This window comes from Jaculus jaculus, chromosome 13, assembly GCF_020740685.1.
Source record: "Jaculus jaculus isolate mJacJac1 chromosome 13, mJacJac1.mat.Y.cur, whole genome shotgun sequence".
NCBI lineage: Eukaryota > Metazoa > Chordata > Mammalia > Rodentia > Dipodidae > Jaculus > Jaculus jaculus.
Window position 1 is genome coordinate 13,527,290 of NC_059114.1, and position 22,154 is coordinate 13,549,443.

The 22,154-nt window shown below is 49.5% G+C and overlaps 1 protein-coding gene across 4 annotated transcripts in view; it reads right to left on the reverse strand.

Annotated features, from left to right (window-relative positions):
- The window catches only part of Ssh1 (slingshot protein phosphatase 1), a 91,458-nt gene extending 77,213 nt beyond the window's left edge, over nt 1-14,245 (reverse strand). For 3 of the 4 annotated variants that reach the window (XM_045132289.1, XM_045132288.1, XM_045132287.1), the window contains exons 1-2: nt 14,139-14,245; nt 7,896-7,936 (exon numbers count right to left, since the gene is read on the reverse strand). In XM_045132289.1, the coding sequence (XP_044988224.1) occupies nt 7,896-7,936; nt 14,139-14,207 (110 nt within the window). In that variant the 5' untranslated portion in view covers nt 14,208-14,245. Of the gene's footprint in view, nt 1-7,895; nt 7,937-13,818; nt 13,878-14,138 lie in introns of those variants that run through there. The other variant, XM_045132290.1, reaches the window with a different exon arrangement.
- Between the last annotated feature and the right edge of the window lie 7,909 nt (nt 14,246-22,154).

Genomic DNA, 22,154 nt, shown 5'->3' on the forward strand with positions numbered 1-22,154 from the left:
TACAGGCGGTGGGGAACGTGCGGGACGTAAGTGATTCTAAAGGCAGCAGCCAGCTTGGCTCCCTCCAGCCCGTAGCCCTGAGGTGCTCCATCGACATTCTGACCCGGCCCAGATTTGAGGTCTGGTCAGAAGGAGCGTAACCAGAGAACTTCCCATTCCTAGGAATGACTTCTGTGGGTATAAGGTGGCCTCAGCAGGGATAGCCAGAGTGGATTTCCTGCAAGAGACCTCCTGGTTGACATCTTTGAAACAGTCTTGTAAAAATAGCTTCAAAAGTAGCCATTCAAGAGAAGGAAGAAAATCTAAAAATAAAGGCACACCAGAACACTGTTTCCCAGCTAAGACAGGCTAGGGCAAGGTCAGCAGAATGTGGAACTGGGTCATGCGCTGTGATTTTCATGGGCAGGTCCACCTGGTTACCCTGGATCTTCCTGTGAAGTCACCTTGGGTTCCGCCACAGCACAGCCGAGGGCTCTCACCGCCACTGTCCGCTCTCCAGCACGCGAGGTGGACCAATCCCACACCAGGATGGGACCCTCTTTAAACTTCACGGGGACGTGGGAGAACGAAGGCTTTCCTCAGTTGTGGGTGGGCAGGTGGGTGGCCCAACGTCACGATCACACGGGTAAGCGGGACCCACACCCCAAATCCAAGGTCCCTCCACGTTCACACAGACCCGGTAAGCAGGACCCACACCCCAAATCCAAGGTCCCTCCACGTTCACACAGACCCCACCTGGTGGCCCACTCGGACCCTTGTACTGCACCAGGGCAGCCAGAGCAGTGGCCTTGGCATGTCCTTCACACCATGGGAGACATCACCCATACCGACCACCCTGAGAGTGGGAGCCTGCGGGACAGTTGGGTGCTACCCACTTTTTCCCCTCTTCCATGACTAGTCCCAAAGGCTCATTTTCAGCCCTCCCTGGGGGCACAAAGACTTGACTGGACCTTCTTGTCATTGTAGGGATTTTCTGACCAGGTGCCCGAGCCCTGGTCTGCTGGCAACTCTGGAGGCACAGTACTTTTCTTCTGTTTCATTTGGGTTGGTTGTTTTTTTTATTTTTATTTATTTATTTATTTATTTATTTTTTTGAGGTAGATCATTGCTCTAGACCAGGCTGACCTGGAATTATGAAGTCTCAGGGTAGCCTTGAACTCACAGCCATCCTCGTACTCTGCCTGCCTCCCGAGTGCTGAGATTAACGGCGTGCGCCACCACGCCCGTCTACACTCCTTCCTTTCTAATGGCCACTGGTGTGCAGGTGGTGGGCTCCTAGCTAAGGAGCAGAAGGGTCCAAGCCCACGGTCTACTTCCTCACTGGCCAGATCACATTTCTCTGGCCATAATCCTGACCTAACCAGAGACCCCATAAGTGTATGATCTATCTGTCTCTCACTTTGGGAAATAAAACTTCCACCTGTGGCAAACCTAAAAGAAAATGACCAGAAGCCCAATATAGAAACAGAAGGAGGACTTGTGGTCTGACGAGTCTCTGTCTTGAATCTGATAAAGCCATAATATATATTTTTTTATATCTATTTCAAAGGCTGGAGAGTGGCTCAGTAGTATAGGCATTTGCCTACAAAGCCTAACAACCCAGGTTCAATTCCCCAGTACCCATGTAAAACCAGATGCACAAGGTGGCGCATGAGTCTGGAGCTTGTCTGCATCAGCTAAAGGCCCTGGTGCACACGTTCTCTCCTCCTCTCTTTCTCTCTTCCTTAAATAAATAAATAAGGATGGGCATGGTGGCACACGTCTTTAGTCCCAGCACTCAGGAAGCTGGGGTAGGAGGATCACTTTGAGTTCAAGGCCAGCCTGGGACTTCATACTGAGTTCCAGATCAGCCTGGGCCTGAACCTACCTTGAAAAACTGAAATTAAAAAATAAAATAAGGGCTGGAGAGATGGCTTAGCGGTTAAGCGCTTGCCTGTGAAGCCTAAGGACCCCGGGTTCGAGGCTCGGTTCCCCAGGTCCCACGTTAGCCAGATGCACAAGGGGGCGCACGCGTCTGGAGTTTGTTTGCAGAGGCTGGAGGCCCTGGCGCGCCCATTCTCTCTCTCCCTCTATCTGTCTTTCTCTCTGTGTCTGTCACTCTCAAATAAATAAATAAAATTATTAAAAAAATAATAATAAAAAAATAAAGCCGGGCATGGCGGCGCACGCCTTTAATCCCAGCACTCAGAAGGCAGAGGTAGGAGGATCGCCATGAGTTCGAGGCCACCCTGAGATACATAGTTAATTCCAGGTCAGCGTGGGCTAGAGCGAGATCCTACCTTAAAAAAAAAAAAAAAAAAAATTAAATGACAGAAAAGATCCCAGAGAAATGTTATATGGTTACAGTCACGACTCTAGTTATGCCAAGGGTGGCTGCATCTGTACTGAAAAGTGTGCAGACTTTCTTCTTGTCCTGGTCCTCTAAACAATACAGTCCAGCAGCTCTTTCCTTAGCATTTTCACCGTATTCTGCACTACAGTTCTTTTACTCACCCTGTGCAAACCTGCAGCCGGGGAAGGAATGTGGAGGAAAGGCAGAGACAGGCTTGAGGGATTTACCATTCACCACTGAGACCAAGAAGTGAGAGAGGGAGAGAGAGGGCCGTGGCCCCAAAGGCCATTGGGCAGGCAGGTGACGGGACACGAGCAAAGAACTCTACAGAAAGTGTTTGTGAGACACTAGCTGAGAGGGGGAAAGTTCACTCCCCGTCCACTCCGGTCGTGACACGGCCCTATCATCTCCCCAAGTGCCCTGCCTGGCACATAACCACTCTTGAGCCCCATGCCAGCTCAGGACGGCGAGGAAGCCAGGAGCTGCTGCCAGCAGGGTGACCGGCTCACTGGTTCCCAGTCTGAGCAGCGGTGCTTGCAGAGGAGGCTGGCAGCCACTTCCACATGCACGAGGCCAAGGCAGGGGACCCGGGGGGACGCGGGCCTCCACTGCCCGGTATCAGCCTCGTCCATCTGGGCGTGAGACTGGACGGTCAGTTCCTGAGACGCTTTCCAGAAGGCCTCTGGAGAAACTTGCACTTACAACTCTGATGCCTCGGGCTGTTCCCAGTCACACAACACCCACGGTGGCCCTCTTGGGCCGGGACACAGCACTGGCACATCACTCTCCTGTACTGGGAGACGACACTGCATGAAGCACCCCCAGGAAGATGATGAAGACCACAGGTAGCCAACAGGCCCATTCCACCCCATTCTGCACAAGGATCTTTCTGGGAGCTGCTCGCCAGCCCAGAGAGGCAGCAGAATTTCCTGATTCCCAGACAAGCCCCACAGAGGACAAAGACCCATGAGCGGCAACGGCTTGGCACAAGCAAGGGTGCCAGGGGGCCACACACAGGCCTGCCTGACTGGGAGCCCCAAGTACCCTTCCTCTGCGTCTTGTCATCTCGTCTCCTAAGTCTATGGTTGACCAAAAGGTCCCAAGTTTGTCTCCTTCCGTGACGGAAATGCCGTGTTGAGGCAGAAAACGAGGCGTGCCATTACCAGTGAGGGGAGCACTGGCAGCTAAGGATGGGACAGAGCTGGGCCTGAGGGATGGCTTAGCGGTTAAGGCGTTTGCCTACAAAGCCAAAGCACCCAGGTTTGATTCCCCAGGACCCACATTAGCCAGATGCACAAGGGGGCACATGTCTAGAGTTCATCTGCAGTGGCTGGAGGCCCTAGTGCACCCAAGAAGGGCCGGAGAGATGGGTACTGGGGGAAGTGAACCTGGGTCACTAGGCATTGTAGACAAATGCCTAACCACTGAGCCACCTCTCCAGCCCATGAGCTCTTTTCTCTCAAAACATTTTCAATGGAGGGTTGGTTGAATCGGAGCATGCAGACCTCAAAGGTGTACAGAACCTACAATGTAACAATGTGAGAGTCGGCAAGGAGGGAAGAGAGGAGTCCCTGCTCCCCTCTCTTAGTTTCTCTCCCTATCAGAACCCAGCAGAGGCTGGAGAAATGGCTTAGCGGTTAAGGTGCTTGCCTGCAGAGCCTAAGGACCCAGGTCCGATTCTCCAGGTCCAATGTTAGCCAAATGCACAAGGGAGCACATGCATCTGGAGTTCTTTTGCAGTGGCTAGAGGCCCTGGCATGCCTATTCTTTCACTCATTCTCTCTCTCTCCCCCCCCTCTGTCTTTAATAAATAAATTAAAAAAAAAAAAACAGCAGAATCTAAATAATAGCAGTCTACCTTCTGGATCTACCTGAAGCAAAGAGAAATGTCTCTCACCCCCCAACCCCAAACAAAACACCTGGCCATTTCCCCACTTCTTTTGCCCCTAGAAGAGGTTTACCCAGCAAAACCTAAAAATGCAAATGAATGTGTGCATATGAAAGAGGAGCAGTCAAGGGTCAACCCAGGACTCAGATTCTCCCTCATTGTTTGAAAGCAGATGGTGTCCTAGGCCTGAAGGGGACGAGGGGTGGGCCATCAAAGTGAGTAAAAGGATTTTAATAAGAGAGACTGAAAGCCAGGCGTGGTGGCGCACATCTTTAATCTCAGCACTCGGGAGACAGAGGTAGGAGGATCGCCGTGAGTTCGAGGCCACCCTGAGACTCCCTGGTGAATTTCAGGTCAGCCTGGGCTACAGTGAGACCCTCCCTCAAAAAAAACAAAAAAAAATAAGAGAGACTGAGCTTAGAAGCCAGTGCCCCACACCCTGAATGATAACCAGGACCCCACTGCAGCCCAGGCTCTCTCCATGGTCACAATGGCCTTGGGAACCTGCTGTGAGCAGGGAAGAGTGACTCACGGTGGCTGGAGGAATTTGCTGGCTCAGGAAGCACCAGCCATGAGTCAGCGAAAGTTCTGGCTCTGGCACTGCTCTGAGCCACTGCCATGAGCTCTTAGCCTAGCTAGTTCCCACCCCTGTGGCAGTCAACTAAATGGAACAATTACATTTGACTCCACAGATGGAGGGGATATCATCAGCTTAGGGGTAGAAACCTCACTTGAAAAAAAAGGGGGGAGGCTGGAGGAATGGTTTAGCAGCTAAGGCACTTGCCCACAAGCCAAAGGACCCAGGTCCAATTCTCCAGGACCCACATAAGCCAGATGCACAAGGTGTTTGTTTGCAGTGGCTGAAAGCCCTGGCATGCCATCCCCCCCCCCCAAATAAATAAAATAAAATAATTAAGAAAAGCGTCTCAACAATGAAGCCCTGACTGGCCTTGAACTTACTGTGTAGTCCTGGCTGGCTCCAAACTCAAGATCTCCTGCCTCAGCCTCCCAAGTACTGGGATTCCAGATCTGCCCAGCAGAGACCTCACTTTGAAGGGAAGACTTCCCAAACGCAGGCAACTGCAAAGCCACAATTCACAGTGTTGTCTCAGGGACGGAACATGACAATCTCCAAAGCTGCCATCCTGTCACACTCGCGTCTCATCTGTGTAAGGCCCAAACCGGGCAGGCTTCTCTTAGCCGAGGGTTCCTATCACAGCCTTTTGTTGAGTTCTTAACCAGCTAACTAATTAAAAACCAAACTAGCAAATTCCAAAGACAGACTAAGACTGAAAGGTCAGTGGCCTAGGACCCAGAGAGAAAAGGATGGGTGGAGGGTTGGGAGGAACTCTAACTCCAGGACGGGGTCGCAGTGGCCTTGAGGGAGTCGGGGACAGGAAGCTGTGGAGGCCTGGAGGGCCTCACTTCAAGCCCAGCAAGCTCCTCTCTCACTTCCCTTGGCCTCCAGACAGCATCCAGACTCCACCGACCCTCCTCCTCCACACAGAGGCTCACAGCAGTCCATTACTGCCCCCACGAGTCTATGTCTCAAGCCTGGGAACCCCCATCTTGGGCCCAGACACACCCAAAACCCAGGGCAGAGAAGCCAATTTGTCCTTTTGTCTCAGTGCAATGGGCATCTCTGATTGCTTCAGGCGAGCACTTCCCTACCCACGTGAGCTTTACAAACACCACGGGCCACATACATACACACGGGAACTTCAAAGATCACGGGGGGAGCACGTCCCCAGCACCCCAGCAGGCACGTTCAGGCAGGAGAACGCTGCCTTGCTCTCAGTGAGATGTTGACCCCAATTTTGGGAGTCCTTACTTCCTTTTTCTAATTGCTGTTCTTCTGCCTCCAAAGATAAAAGCAGTCTTTTGTTTTCACAGTGATTATCCCCCCCCTCCAAAAGAGTGTCTATTATGTTTACATTTGGAAGTCAGACTTCAAGCCTGGTCCCTTGCTGCAAATGAGTGTGTTATGTAACGAAGTGTCAAAAGCATCACCCAACAAGCAGCCAGCAGGAAGGAGGCAGCCGGGATGAACGAACAAAATGACCGCGTGTCCGCTGTGAGTATAGGAACTAAGGACCACATCGTGGAAGAATGTTTCCCACAGCTACAGACCAAGCACTTAAGAAACCCACCTTGAATTAACTGATCAACTTAGGAGGCTGCATAGGTGCTGACATATCCAAAAGGCAGTTTAAGGCCGGGCGTGGTGGCTCACGCCTTTAATCCCAGCACCCAAGAGGCCGAGGTAGGAGGATCGCCCTGAGTTTCAAGGCCACCCTGAGACTACACGGTCAGCCTGGGCTAGAATGAGACCTCAGCTCAAAAAAAAAAAAAAAATTAATTTAGGGCTAGAGAGATGGGCTTAGTGGTTAAAGCACTTGCCTGCGAACCCTAAGGACCTAGGTTCAATTCCCCAGTACCCACATAAGCCAGATGCGCATGGTGGTGCATGCGTCTGGAGTTCATTTGCAGTGGCTAGCAGCCCTACCACACACAGTCTCTCTCCCTCCTTCTCATAAAATAAAGTTTTTTTTTTTTTTTAAAAAAAAAGGTAATTTAGGCTGGAGAAATGACTTAGTGGTTAAGGCTACAAAGCCTAAGGACCCAGGTTCGATTCCCCAGTACCCATGCAAGCCAGATGCACAAGATGGCACATGCATTTGGAGTTTGTTTGCAGTGGCTAGAGGCCCTAGCATGCCCATTCTCCCTCTCTTTCTCCTTCTCTCAAATAAATACAATAATTTTAAAAATATTTTTCTTTAAAAGCCGGATGAAAAAGACAGGGCTAGAGAGATAAGATGGCTTAGCGGTTAAGGCATTTGCCTGCAAAGCCAAAGGATCTCGGTTCTACTCTCTAGGATCCACATAAGCCAGATGCACGAGGGGGCGCACACATCTGGAGTTCATTTGCAGTGGCTGGAGGCCCTGGTGTGCCTATTCTCTCTCTCTCTCTCTCTCTCTCTCAAGTAAATAAATAAAATATATTTTTTTAAAAAGTAAAGAAAAAAAGAGCAAAGGCGGGCTGGAGAAATGGCTTGGCAGTTAAGCGCTCGCCTATGAAGCCTATGGACCCCGGTTCGAGGCTCGGTTCCCCAGGTCCCACGTTAGCCAGATGCACTGGGGGGCGCACGCGTCTGGAGTTCATTTGCAGTGGCTGGAAGCCCTGGCGCGCCCATTCTCTCTCTCTCCCTCTATCTGTCTTTCTCTCTGTGTCTGTTGCTCTCAAATAAATAAATAAATAATGAACAAAAATATAAAAAAAAAAAAAAGAGCAAAGGCATCACGAGAAAACACTGAAATAAAAAATGTATATTAAAAAGTAAAGACATATAATGATCTTGTGTTTGTTTGTTTTGTTTTTGGAGGATGAGTCTCGCTCTAGCTCAGGCTGACCTGGAATTCTCTATATGTAGTCTCAGGATGGCCTCAAACTCACAGAGATCCTCCTACCTCTGCCTCCCAGTGCTGGGATTAAAGGCATGCACCACCATGCCTGGCTGATAATTTTTTTTTTAACCAGTGCAATCTTTTTTTTTTTCTTCAAGGCAGGCAATATCAGTGCACTCTTATTAAAGGTTTTTCCTTTGAGAGGGCCGCAAAAGTATTTCTTACCTCTTGAAAGAAAGACTTCATGACAAAACCAAAAAATCCGCTTACCTGAGGTTTAACTTTCGATCTTCATCACTACCAGCCTCCAACTGCAAAGAAAGAAAGAGAAGGTCACCCCACAGACACCACCAGGAGCCAGCCTCTGAGAGCGGGCTCCTGCTCACCACCCGGGTGTCTGGAAAACATTAAGATGTCCAGGAAACCCGGCTAGTTCTACACAGCCCTGCCCTTTCCTCACCAACCTGATGTGCTGTTTCTCTGAGTCACTCCCAGAGGAGTTTTCAGGTTTCCAAGAGCTTATCGTCATTGCCACAGCTTAGTGGCAGAGGTCGCTGAGCCAAGGATTTCCTATCTGCTGTTGTTAGCCCGCTGCCTTCCTTCTGCCCCCCATCTCTCAATTTTTCAGGCTTGCTCTGGACCTCCACCCTGTTTTTTGCTTTAAAAAAAAAAAAGTTTTTAATTTATTTTATTTGAAAGAGAGAAAGGAAGAGGAGAGAGAATGGTGGGTGCCAGGGCCTTAAGCCGCTGCAAAATAACTCCAGAAGCATGTGCCACCTTGCATCCTAGGAAAATTGAACCTGGGTCCTTTGGCTTTTGCAGGCAAGTGCCTTAACCACTAAACCAACCCCCATTTTTTCTTTCTCTTAAGGGAAGAGGGATGTGTGTTACAGCCATTCATTAACTTTGTCAAGCCAGGCAATAGCTGAGCCTGAAAAACACCACTTAAAAAAACCTACTCTAGAGCCAGGCATGGTAGCGCACGCCTTTAATCCCAGTACTTGAGAGGCAGAAGTAGGAGGATCGCCATGAGTTCAAGGCCACCCTGAGACTACATAGTGATTTCCAAGTCAGCCTGGGCTTGGGAAAAAAAAAAAAAAGCCTACTCTAAACTGGGCATGATTGATGGTTCACGCCTTTAACCCTAGTACCTGGGAAGCAGAGGTAGGAGGATCGTTGCAAGTCTGAGGCCACTCTGAGACTACAGTGACAAGGAATGGGCCCAGAGCTAAAGTGGGGAGAGACCAGTGTCGCAAGGTCTGCCTGAGATTGCGTGCAAGCCTACCTTTAGGGGGAAAAAAAAACACTCGAAGCCAGTGTGGTGCATGCCTTTAATCCCAGCACTCAGGAGGCAGATGCAGAAGCAGAAGGATCACTGAAAGTTTAAAGACAGCCTGAGACTACATAGTGAGTTCCAGGTCAGCCTGGGCTAGAGTGAGACCCTACCTCAAAAAATTAAAAAAAAAAAAAAAAAAAGCCCACTCCAAAGTTGGGCTACACACCTCTTATCTTGGCTACTAAGGAAACTGAGGCAAGAGGACTTTTAGAGCCCAGGTGTTTGAGACTAGATTGGGCAACAGGGCAGTAAACCTCATTTGCAAGGGCGGGGGAGGGCAGGGATGCAGCCAGCTGAAACGGTGGCATCCAGCACACAAAGCCCTGGGTTCTCTACTGAGTACCACATAAACAGCGTGGCGGCACATGCCTACAATCCCAAGAGGTAGCTGAATCAGCAGTTCAAAGTCTCTTTCAGTGACAGAATGAGAAACCCTGTCATCTCAAAAAATACCAATAACAGCAGCAAAAAAAAAAAAAAAAAAAAAAAGGTGGGGGAAGGCTGGAGATGGTTCAGTGGATAAGGCACTTGTCTGCAAAGCCTAAGAACCAAGGGTCAATTCCCCAGGACCCACATAAAGCCAGATTGCACAAAGTGGTACATGTGTCTGGAGTTTGTCTGCAGTGGCTTGAGCACCCATTCTCTTGCTCTTTTTCTCTCTCTTCCTCTCTCTGCTTGCAAATAAGTAAATAAAGGCTGAAGAGATGGCTTAGTGGTTGAGGCACTTGCATGTGAAGCCTAAGGACCCAGGTTCTATTCTCCAATACCCTTGTGAGCCAGATGCACAAGGTGGCGCATGCATCTGGAGTTTGTTTGCACTGGCTGGAAGCTCTGTCACACCCATTCTTCCTCTGTCTCTCTCTCTCATTCTCTCTCATGAATAAATAAATAAAATATTTAAAATAAATAAATAATCATGGAAAATGTTAATAAAATTGAGAATAAATAAATAAATGGAGAGAGATCTATCCTCACAGGTCTCTGACCATGCAAGCTAGCCAGGAATCGAGCTGTCTTGTAGGTCTCCAAAGCACTCTCGCTGCTTCCCAGAAAGACTTAAATGTTTAATACAAAATGTTCTAGGCCATTGGTTTATTGATATAAGTCAAAGGATTTTTTAATAGTTTCTCAAAGCTAAAGGCCAAGAGGTGGACCTCTACAAGTAACAATGACTTAAGCACCATCACTTCTTTCCCCCTTCTTGAGGGAACAGTGTGAATGAGAACAGCATTGCACCGGGGGACCTGGCATCTTATTTTATTACACAGAGGCGCCCACTGAATGGAAAACGATCCCTGGGACAGCGTGATGGCCAGGAGAGATGCAGGGCTTGAACGGGGATAGAAACGAGGCAGAAGCCAAGGGTGACAGGGAATGGACCTACAGCTAAAGTAAGGGAGAGACCTGGGTCGCGAGGGACATGCACTAGGAGGTGGCAACTTCAGCCACCAATGCATATACCGCAAGGCAAGTCCCTAGGCTCTCCGAAGGTAATATCTGCTATAGAATTAGGGAAGGCATACACAGGGAGCAAGCCGCACGGCCTCACCTGGAGACGGGGGGGCACTGAGGAAGGTTTTGCAGGCCACAGGCCAAGCAAGCACAGCCGGCAACAGTATCAACATTCGCAGATGAGGGGACAAGCGTACCTCTCCACCAGGGACATCTGCGGAGGGTGCTCCTAAATCTAGCGTGTGCAGGACAGGATGCTGCCAAACACCCCAACATGCAGAGAACAGGAGAAAATGCTCTGCAGCCCCAAGGCAGAGAAATTCTGGTCCCACCCCAAAAGCTCCTGGAGAGCTGCCCATGAAAATTAGTCACCTCGAACATTCAGTCAAAAATAACAGTGTTCCAATGCACTCCTGAAAACCATCCTGTGTTATCTAGTCCTCCGCTCCAAGCTCTCACAAAGGAACTTGGATAAGGGGAAATGACAGACATGAGATAATTAAAGAGTGAGAAAGGAAGAAAAAACAAAACAAAACAAAAAAAGGACAAAATTACCAGACAAGAGAGTTGCTTTTAGGGCCAAGAGCTGTTATTTCCCTGTTTCCCACACCTCCCTCAAAGCCAGCGTGGCTGTCAGGAAAGGGATCTGCGGCCCTGACTCATCCAAGGAGTTGTGTTTTGATGGGTACTGGAGTGATCGGAGGAAACAGACTTCACAAGCATTCAGTGCTCCGGCACCCTCTGGGGTTCTCCAGTGAAAAGTCATGTCAGGTCAGAGATGTCAACACAGGGCCTTGAGAAGAAACCCTGTCCTTTCAGATGAGCTGAGGCACAGAGAGGGCAGAGCAGCGTCACAGCCAAGCTGGACCCAGGGGCCCAGGTCTCGAGACTCCAAGGACAAAACCTGTGCTCTCTGCCCTGCCTTGCTTCTGGCCTCCACAGATCTGAAAGGCACCCTTGCCTTCCCAGGAGACCGTCCCAACCTCTGTTCCCTCACAGTCGACAAGACAAAATATGTAGATGTACTAAAGTCAAAGAAAAGATGCCTGAGTTTCGTTCTGATTGGGTCATTCATGTAAAGGAGGAGGAGGGGGCTGGAGAGGTGGCTGGAGAGGTGGCTTAGCGGTTAAGCGCTTGCCTGTGAAGCCTAAGGACCCCGGTTCGAGGCTTGATTCCCCAGGACCCACGTTAGCCAGATGCACAAGGGGGCACACATGTCTGGAGTTCGTTTGCAGTGGCTGGAGGCCCTGGCGCGCCCATTCTTCCTCTCCCATTCTCTAACTGTTGGTCTCAAATAAATGAATAAAGATAAAACAAAAAATTTAAAATAAAGAAAAAGGAGGTAGAGGTAGTAAGACTGCTGTGAGTTTGAGGTCACCCTAAGATTCACACAGTGAATTCCAGCTCAGCATGGGCTAGTGGGAAACCCTACCTTGAAAACACACACAAAATTGGCTGAGCATGGTGGCAGTGCGCCTTTAATCCCAGCATTCAGGAGGCAGAAGTAAGATCATAATGAGTTCAAGACCACCCTGAGACTATATAGTGAATTCCAGGTCAGCCTGGGCTGGAATGAGATCCTACCTCAAAAGGGGTAGGGGGGGAGGCTGGAGAGATGGCTTAGTGGTTAAGGAGCTTTCCTACAAAGCCAAAGGACCCAGGTTTGATTCCCCAGGTCCCACATAAGCCAGACGTACAGGGTGGAGCATGCGTCTGGAGTTTGTTTGCAGTGGCTGAAGGCCCTGGTGTGCCCATTCTCTGTTTAAATAAATAAATAAAAATAAAATAGTTTTAAAAAACGGACTGGAGAGATGGCTTAGTGGTTAAGGCACTTGCCTACAAAGCAAAAGGACCGATGTTCGATTTCCCAGGACCTATGTAAGCCAGATGCACATGGTGGTGCACGTATCTGGAGTTCATTTGCAGTGGCTAGAAACCTTGGTGCACACTCTCTCTCTCTAGATAAATAAATATAACACATTGAAAAAAAAAAAAAAACTAGCCAGGCATCATGACACACCTTTACTCCCAGCACTCAGGAGGCAAAGGTAGGAGAGGAGGATCACTGAGTTCGAAGCCAGCCTGAGACTACATCATGAATTCCAGGTCAGCCTGGGCTAGAGCAAGACCCTACCTCAAGAAATGAAAAAGAAAGAAAGAAAGAAGGAAGGGAGGGAGGGAGGGAGGGAGGAAGGAAGGAAAAATTCAGGCCTGTAGGAAGGAAGGAAGGAAGGGAGGGAGGAAGGGAGGGAGGGAGGGAGGGAGGGAAGGAGGAAGGAAGGAAGGAGGGAAGAAAGAAAGAAAGAAAGAAAGAAAGAAAGAAAGAAAGAAAGAAAGAAAGAAAGAAAGAAAGAAAAAAAGAAAGAAAGAAAGAGAGAGAGAGAGAGAGAGAGAGAGAAAGAAAGAAAGAGAGAAAGAAAGAAAGAGAAAAATTCAGGCCTGTTGCCTAAAGCCCCAGGCATCCCTTAGCTCCCTCAGTTTTTAAAGAAGCACATGAAAAATGCGTGCTTGCCACCGGGAAGAGGTAGGACAGAGCTAGGAGGGGAGTGCCCGCGCTGTCCCCTTAAGTTCTCACAAGTAGCACTGAAGTTCTTCAGCCTCTCATCAGTGCGCAGGGAGGAGACTAGAACCTTCCGCTCTGGATGAGCTAATGCCTTCAAGGCCTCTCCCTCGGACCCGCAGGGGCCCTGGAGGCTTAACCTCACAGCCACTCTGCAGAAGTCCCTGTCCTTGCCAGCCAGAACAAAAATGAGACTGAAAAGCACCTTCTGGGTGTCACACAGACACACACACCCTTTCCCCTTTAAGTCAACTTCCGGCCCCCACAAACGGGGAGGGGAGAAGACACAGGGTCCAGATGCTGCCAGGCAACTTCCTGGGCCTGCAAAGCTGCTCAAAACCATGGGGGGAGGGGGGGACGACTCCCCCTTAGCTGTTCCTGCCGTCCAGCGATGGATGGAGATGTTGACAGCGGTCGTAGCTAAACTAACCAAGGCAGGGGTGGGAGAGATCGCCCCAAGGCCTGCGCTCCGGCCCCAAGGTAGGCCAGCCGAGGATCCTGCCGGCCCCCGAGGGTGCCAGTTTCCCCATCTAAGCCCAAATGCACCGGGTCACCCAGACCCACACACTGCCAGCACACCCTTAGGCCTCCAATGCACCCACCCCTTGCGGCCAGGGAACTCAGGAAGGGGCCAGGGCTGCACAGGACGGGTGCCCAATTAACACACAGCCCGGAATGATGCCATGGAAAGGAAAAAGAAAAAAAAAAAAATAGAAAAAGAAAAGCAAACAAAATCCAGTCTCCAGCCAGACACAGACGAGCCACTCAGCCACCCAGAGCGGGAGCATGCTCAGTCCCTGGTCACCCAGACATTCGGGCATCCCCAAAAGGCAGACAAGACACACCTACAGCCAGAGACTCCCAGAAGCATGCGTGCATCGGGGAGACGATCTCACACGTTCGCAGGGTCGCCCCCCTGGGGGCGTGGGTGGGGAGGAGGAGGGACGTCAATCACACCAGACGCACAGTCGTCGTCCCCCCACCCACCCTCCAAGTCACACACACAGCCAAAGGCAGCCAGGATCATCCTCCCCGTCCCCCGGGAGCCTAAGCCTGCAAACCCACCGGGAATCGGGGTGCCCCCTCCCCCGCCTACACGGATCTCTGCAGATCACGCACACACACGCGCACACACACACACCCATCGCCCGCACCCGGGACCCACCTCGCTGTTGCTGGCCGAGGAGGAGGCGGCGCTGGGCGTGGGCGAGCGCTGCAGGGTCACCAAGGCCATCGCTGCGGGCGCGGGGCGTGGGCACCGCCGCCGAGGCCTCGAGCTACCGCCGCCGCCGCCGGGCCGGGCCGGGCCCGGGGCCTCCAGGAGCCGCGCGCGGGCGGCCCCCGGGCCCGCCCCTCGCCCTCAGCATCCGCCCCGCCGCCCCCGCCTCCCCGCCTGCGCGCCCCGTTTGCTGCGGGGGAAGGGGGGAGGGGGAGGGGACGGGACGGCGCGCGCATGCGCGGCCCCGGGCACCCGCGGGGAGGTCCCTGCTGACCCGGTGCGCGCCCCGGCCTCCCCGCGGGGGTCCCCTGCTGCGTCCCTCCCGCCCCGACCGGCTGCTGCGAGCACTTCCGCCTCCGGAGAGAGAAGTGTGGGGGGGAGGGGAAATGGGGGGGGGTCGTGGAGGGGTGATGTGGGGACGGGGGAGGCCAGCTGTCGCCTAGCAGCTCGCGATGGGGAAACTGAGGCTTTGGGCCTGCAGATGAAGAGACCCGGAAATAAAGATTTCGATCTCACGCGCCATCCTTGCGCTCTGAACTCCAGCCAGACCTTGCAAGAGATTCATTCTTTTTTTTTTTTTGTTTGTTTGAAATTTATTTTTATTTATTTATTAGAGAGGGAGAGAGAATGGATGCGCCAGGACCTCCAGCCACTGCAGAGGAATTCCAGATGCATGCACCACCATGTGCATCTGACTTACGTGGGACCTGGAGAAGCGAACCTGGGTCCTTTGGCTTTGCAGGCAAATGCCTTCATCAGGCAAGCGCCTTAACCACCAAGTCATCTCTCCAGCCCTGAGATTCATTCTTTTCATTTGGGAATGGTATTATAAACCCCTTACTAAAGTACCAAGCAACGGGTATACAAAAGCGAGTCAAATAGGGCTGGAGGAATGGCTTAGCGGTTAAGGCATTTGCCTGCAAAGCAAAAGGACCCAGGTTCAATTCCCCAGGACCCACCTTAGCCTGATGCACAAGGGAATGCATGCATCTGGAGTTCGTTTGCAGTGGCTGGAGGCCCTGGCACACCCTTTCTCTGTCAAATAAATAAATGAATATGTAATTTTTAAAAAGCGAGCCAAATAAATTTTAGGCCTGCCGAACCTGGCGTGGTGGCACACACCTTAATCCCAGCACTCAGGAGGCAGAGGTAGGAGAATCACCATGAGTTCGAGGCCACCCTGAGACTACATAGTGAATTCCAGGGCAGCCTGGGCTAGGGTGAAACCCTACCTTGAAACCCCCCCCAAAAAAAATTTGCCTTGGTGGTGGGGTAGGGGAGTGATTGACAGAGGTGCATCCAATTATAAAACACAACTTGAGGTGTACTTTGAGAGAGAGAGGCAGATAGACAGAGAGAATAGGCCCACCAGGGTCTCTAGCCACTGCAAATGAACTCCAAACATATGCCCCGCCTTGTGCATCTGGTTTACATGGCTACTGGGGAATTGAACCCGACTTCTTAGGCTTCTAAGGCCAGCGCCTTAACTGCTAACCTAATCTCTAACCTAATCTTTTCCATGAAACCTACCTAGCCCCTTGAGGTCAGGGAAGACAGGATTGCTTGGAGGCCTGATCCGTGAGCGGGATTAACAGGTAAAGGGAGAGACGGAGCCCTAGGCCTGAGAACTGGCCAGGGTGCAGGCTGGGGAACAGGAAAAAGGTTGTCAACCCAAGGCCTGGACCCAGGGAAGGGAAGAGGGAGAAATGAGTGAGTCAGGTGGGCTCTGAGAAGATTGTTCATAGATCCCAGTGGGATGAAGGGTAGAGGGAGAGTGCCTTGGGGTACTGCTGCATTCTTGTGGAGAAGTAACTAGGAAGGGGTTGCCAGAGCAACAGAGTGGTGCTCGATGATTTGTAACAGAAAGCTTTACTTTCATCCAGAACCCCTTCACACTGCTTTGTGGTACCGTCCCAAGCACAGGCCCCCCCCAATCCTATGCCCCCTCACTCCTTCATCCTGGGTTTAACAAAAGATTCCATCATCCATCTGGACGCCCAACCAGGAACCATGAAGCCTTCTCCCAGGTGCTAGGGCTGTGACATCCTTCCTAGTCCTCAGAGGGGGTGTTTCCTGGGGGATGTTACAGCCTCATGGATGAATATGGGGGGTGGGAGCGATACGGGGTGGGGGGGATGTTTTTGGTTGTCTAACCAATAAGATGGGAGCTCCTAGAACTTGGAGGACAGGACCAAGGACACTAAAGGCATACACCTCCCCCAAAAAGGTTCCTAATTCCTGACACTTATTAGGTGAAAATCCATGTATAATTATCTGAAGGTAGGATCCATCTGAGCTGATCGCCACATCTCGCTTCTGTAAAACCCAGCTCCTATTCACCCCTCCGCACTGCTATAAACACTATAAAATAAAAACAAGGGGGGTGGAGAGGCCTAAGTGAGGTCAGGGGAAGAGACTAGGTAAAGGAAGGGTTGGGGGGAGGGTTAAAATCTAAGAGGGTGTGAATAAGTCAAATGGAAACCTACATTTTTGGACAGTGGTGCACCCAGAAGCCATAGATTGTTACTAGAAAAATTTCAGTGCCAGGGATGGGAAACCCTCCAGTCAGTTGTTGGCCAGGGAGGTCCCTGATGTCCCCCCAAATATTACAGGCCATTGCCAAGGTTCTTGGTTTCCCACCAAGAATAGATAGTAAGACTCTATTGCTGAAGACTCCATATACTTGGGCTGCAAGGTCACTGAGAAATCCTGCTGGAGCTGAGCTGAAAACCTCCTCCATGTAGACCAGCTGACAGAAAGCTGGAGTTTAGTTTGCAGTGGCTAGAGGCCCTGGCACGCCCATTCTTACTCTCCCTCTTTCTCTCCCCTCTGACTGCCCCAAATAAATAATAAAATAAATAAATAAATCTTGCCGGACGTGGTGGTGCAAGCCTTTAATCCCAGCACTCAGAAGGCAGAGGTAGAAGGATCATCATGTGTTCAAGGCCACCCTGAGACTACACAATGAATTCCAGGTCAGCCTGAGCTAGAGTAAAACCCTACCTTGAAAAACCAAAAAAAAAAAAAAAAGCCGGGCCACTCAGCCAGGTATCACATCATGTCAACAGCAGTAGGAAGGAAGTAGTCTGAGCTGGCTTGAACACCCAGTGGTCTGGACAAATAAACTTCAAGGTTCGCCCCCCATGACACACTTCTTCCAATCAGGATCCACTTAACAATGGCTACCAATTACCATTGGACCATCTGAGGGCCCAAGTATCCAAACCACATGAGACTATGGGAGATTTTTCATTCAAACCACCACACGGGAGGAAGCAGGATAAGTAGAGGCCAACCTCTGAATGCTGTGTTTACCCCTTGTTTCTGAAGACCTGGTGTGTCAGGAAAGGACTGGACAAGCTGACCGCCCCCACCATGAAGGCCATCTGGAAGGTCCTTAGTACCTTACCTGATAAGAAAAAGACCCCTTCCCTGAAACCATAGGAAGGGCAGACCTAACCACAGAGATAAGCAGACCTACTGGGCGGAATGCCCCCTCCTCTTTTTATCACGCCCTTCCTTCTTATTCCTATTTTTTATAATCATGGAAAATGTTAATAAAAATTGCGAAAAATAAAAAAATAAAAATATACAATCCGAATGTTAAAAAAAAAAAAGAAAAGAGAAGAGAAGAGAAGAAAAGCTGGGAGTAGGGGTGCACGCCTCTAATCTCAGCACTCGGGAGGCTGAGGTTGGAGGATCGCCTTGAGTTCATAGTGAATTCCAGGTCAGCCTGAGCTAGAGCTGTAAGGTCCAGGAGTGACCGAGACCACGCAGACCACTCTGAGGCAAAGATGAAAGCTTTTATTTGAGAAAAACATGAGCTGTCAGGACTGACTCAAAAGTGAAGCAGAGCCAACTTGAAATTCCAGATAGTGCACTATATAGGGCTCTTCAGTTGGGGGAAGATGAGGAAGGGAAAAGTTTAAAAAAAAAAAAAAAGTTTCTTTAGGGAAGATCTAAGATAGCCAGGCTGTGATACCAGAACAGTGACCCCAAGATAAGGGAGCAGGAAGTCATGACCTGGGGGGAGGCACTGCTAAGGACTGGGCAGTTTCTTGAGGAATGTGTATAACCTACTTCCTTATGTCTCTGTCACCTTTTGGGAGCCTGTCCCAACCTAACAAGAGAGACCCTACTTTGAAAAACCAAAAAAAAAAAAAAAGAAAAAAGAAAAAAAGAAAAGAAAAGAAAAAGAAAGCTGTCAACTTGAATATAAACTCAAAGTCCTTGTTAAAAAAAAAAAAAAAATTGCCGGGCGTGGTGGTGCACGCCTTTAATCTCAGCACTCGGGAGGCAGAAGTAGGAGGATCGCCGTGAGTTCGAGGCCACCCTGAGACTCCATAGTGAATTCCAGGTCAGCCTGGACCAGAGTGAGACCCTACCTCGAAAAACCAAAATAATTATTACTGATGAGGTCAGTTTTTCTTTCTTTCATCTTTACGTCACCCCAGTCAACAGTTTCCAGCCTGCTCTGAGGTCTGTGCCACGTGATGAAGAGCCGCTCACCAAGCACGCCCACCGACGCAGACAGAGAGGCTCCCCCCAAGCCTGCTCGGCCATGATGGACTGTAGCCTGTGAAACTGTGAGCCAAAATAACCTTTTCCTCCCTTAGTTGCATTTTGGCACAACCACCCAAAAAAGCAATGAATAAAATGCATGGAGACATTAAGAGACGGCTGGACCTTTAAGAGCTTGGGCATATAGGAGGAAGTTATGTCATTGGGAACTCTGTCCTTAGAAGGATTATTTCTAGGGGCTGGAGTGGGGCACAAGAACAGTATGGATATTTGAGGGTGAGTGCCTCCTTAAATCTGTAAACAGATTGAGCTCTTCTGTATGATAGCCTTGAAAAGGGAATCTATCAATCTGTCTGTCTGCCTATCTATCTATCTATTCCTGGTTTTTCCTGATAGGGTCTCACTCTAGCCCAGGCTGACCTGGAATGGTAGCCTTGAACGCATAGCCATCCTCCTACCTCTGCTTCCCGAGTGCTGGGATTAGAGGTGTGCGCTGCCATGTCTGGCTGTGAATCCGTTTTTTTTGTTTGTTTGTTTTTTTGTTTTTTTCTTTTTTGGTTTTTCGAGGTAGGATCTCACTCTAGATCAGGCTGACCTGGAATTCACTATGTAGTCTCAGGGTGGCCTCAAACTCATGGCAGTCCTCCTAACCTCTGCCTCCTGAGTGCTGGGATTAAAGGCATGCACCACCATGCCTGGTTTGTGAATGGGTATTTTTAATGTGGGATGGGGAGGTGTCTCAGTGGATTGTGGCTCATGGCTGGAGTTCAAATTACTAACACTCACAAACATGCCAGGCAGGTGTGTTACGGCCTGCCTGCTGTCCCAGAGCTGGAGAAGCCCAGACAGGAGATCCTCAAGGCAAACTGACTAGCCAGATTAACTCAATCGATAAACTCTAGGTTCAAGTGAGAGGCCCTACCTCAGGAAATAAGGTAGAGAATGATTGAGGAATATATATATCTACATATCTATATCTATATCTATCTATCTATCTATCTATCTATCTATCTCTATACACATATATATGAAAAAAAAAAGAATTAAGAACTTGCATGTCTGTAAATAATAGTTGATATAGTAAAAAGGTTGTTATTCTATTTTGTTGTGGAAAGATGCTCCCAGGGTTTTTTTTGTTTTTTTGTTTTTTTTTTGAGATAGGGTCTCACTCTAGCCCAGGATGACCTGGAACTTGCTTTGTAGTTTCAGGCTGCCCTCAAACTCACAGTGATCCTCCTGCCTCTGTGTTGTAGTCAGCTCTACACTGCTGGGATGAACTTCCAAACCAGACACAATTTATGAAAGAAACGGGATTTATTTCAGCCTTACCAATCTAAGGGCAAGTTTCATTGATGGCGGAAGAAGTTGGCTCATAAATCCAAGCACAGAGAGACACAACCACATGGCCGACACCACAAGCAAGAGCAAAAAAACCTGGCAGACAAGCGGATAAGGCATTTGTCTGCGAAGCCTAGGGACCGAGGTTCGACTCTTCAGATCCAAAAGCACAAGGTGATGTAAGCATGCAACACCACACATGTGCACAAGGGGGCGCATGCATCTGGCGTTCAATTGCAGTGGCTGGAGGGCCTGGAGTGCCAATTCCCTCTCCCTTTCTCTCTCCCCCCCTCCCCACTTCTCTCTCTCTCTTACTAAAAAAATAAAAATAAAAATAAAAGGCTGAAGAGATGGCTTAGAGGTTAAGGCGCTTGCCTGCAAAGCAAAAGGACCTCAGTTCGATTCCCCAGTACCCACGTAAGCCAGATGCACAAGGTGGCACATGTGTCTGGAGTTTGTTGGCTGGATGCCCTGATGCACCCATTCTCTCTCTCTTTCTCTCTCACTCTGCCTCTTTCCCTCTCTCAAATAACTAAATAAATAATAAAAGTAAATTTAAACAAAAAAGGCCACTCTGGCAGCCAAACAGCAGGAGCCCAGGCAGAGCTGATTCTGCCTACCTTAGGCTGGAATTCAGATCTGGCCCCAGTGACATGCCCCACTCAGTAGCAGGACTCTGCACATTAGGGACAGAAGTTACAAACTGAATTTTTTTTTTTTTCCAAGGTAGGGTCTTGGGGGCTGAAGAGATGGCTTAGCAGTTAAGGTGCTTGCCTAAAAGCCTAAGGACTCAGGTTCAACTCCCCAGAGCCCACATAAGCCAGATGCACAAGGTGACGCATGCATCTGGAGTTTGTTTGCAGTGGCTGGAAGCCCTGACGTGCCCATTCTCTCTCTCTCTCTGTCTCTTTCCCTCTCCCAAATAAATAAATAAAAATAAAAATAATAATAAAAAAGAATGTTTAAAAATAAACAAGAGCCAGGTGTGGTGGCACACACCTTTAATCCCAGCACCCTTGAGACTACATAGTGAATTCCAGGTCAGCCTGGGCTAGAGCGAGACCCTGCCTTGAAAAACAAACAACCCAAAAACAAAAAGAAAAAACAAGGTAGGGTCTCACTCTAGCCCAGGCTGATCTGAATTACTATGTAGTCTCAGGCTGTGCAAACTGAATTTTAATAACACCTATGTCTATTGGGGGACACAGATTCAAACTATCACACTCTACCTCGGGTATGCTGGGATTAAAGGCATGTACCACCATGCTCAGCTGCTCCTAGTTTTTTCCTTGGTATGTTTATGTTACTATTGGGGACATTTTCCCCAATAAAACAGCCCCTTATTACCTGAAGGTGGAATTAGCCCTGAGTGATCTTCTTTATAACGTCTGTGTTATATAAACTGGGAAAAGTTACTATAATATTTAGAAAAAAAGTAGACAGCGAGTTACATTTGAGGGAGTCAACGAAAGTTAACTTGTTTCCATGGACCTGGTGGCGCACGCCTTTAATCCCAGCACTCAGGAGCCAGAGGTAGGAGGATCACCATGAGTTTGAGGCCACCCTGAGAATACATAGTGAACTCCAGGTCAGCCTGGACTAGAGTGAAACCAGACTCAAAAAAGAAAAAATAGGGCTGGAGGGACGGCTCAGAGGTTAAGGCATCATCCCGCAAAGCCAAAGGACCCAGCTTCAATTCTCCAGGACCCACGTTAGCCAGATGCACAAGGTGATGCACACATCTGGAGTTTGTTCGCAGTGGTAGAGGCCCTGGCATGTACATTCTCTCTCTAATAAATGAATAAAAATAAATAAAATTTAAAGATATATTTTTTTAAAAAGGAAAAATAAATAAATAAAATAAAAATTAACTTGTTTCATAACCTCACATTCTTCCTCCCGTGCCCTGGGCTCTAACTCCAGTAGAGAATTCTCTTGGATTTTGCCCTGGCTTCTAGAAATTCATGGTGTTCATCAGCCAGCCAGGAGACAGAGGACTTTCTCCTCCTGTCACTCTGGGCAAATAAACAGAAATTGCTTCCAATGCTCTGAACCTGCCATTGTGCTGACAGGGAGCTTTGGGCTCATGCTAGTGAAGAGGGT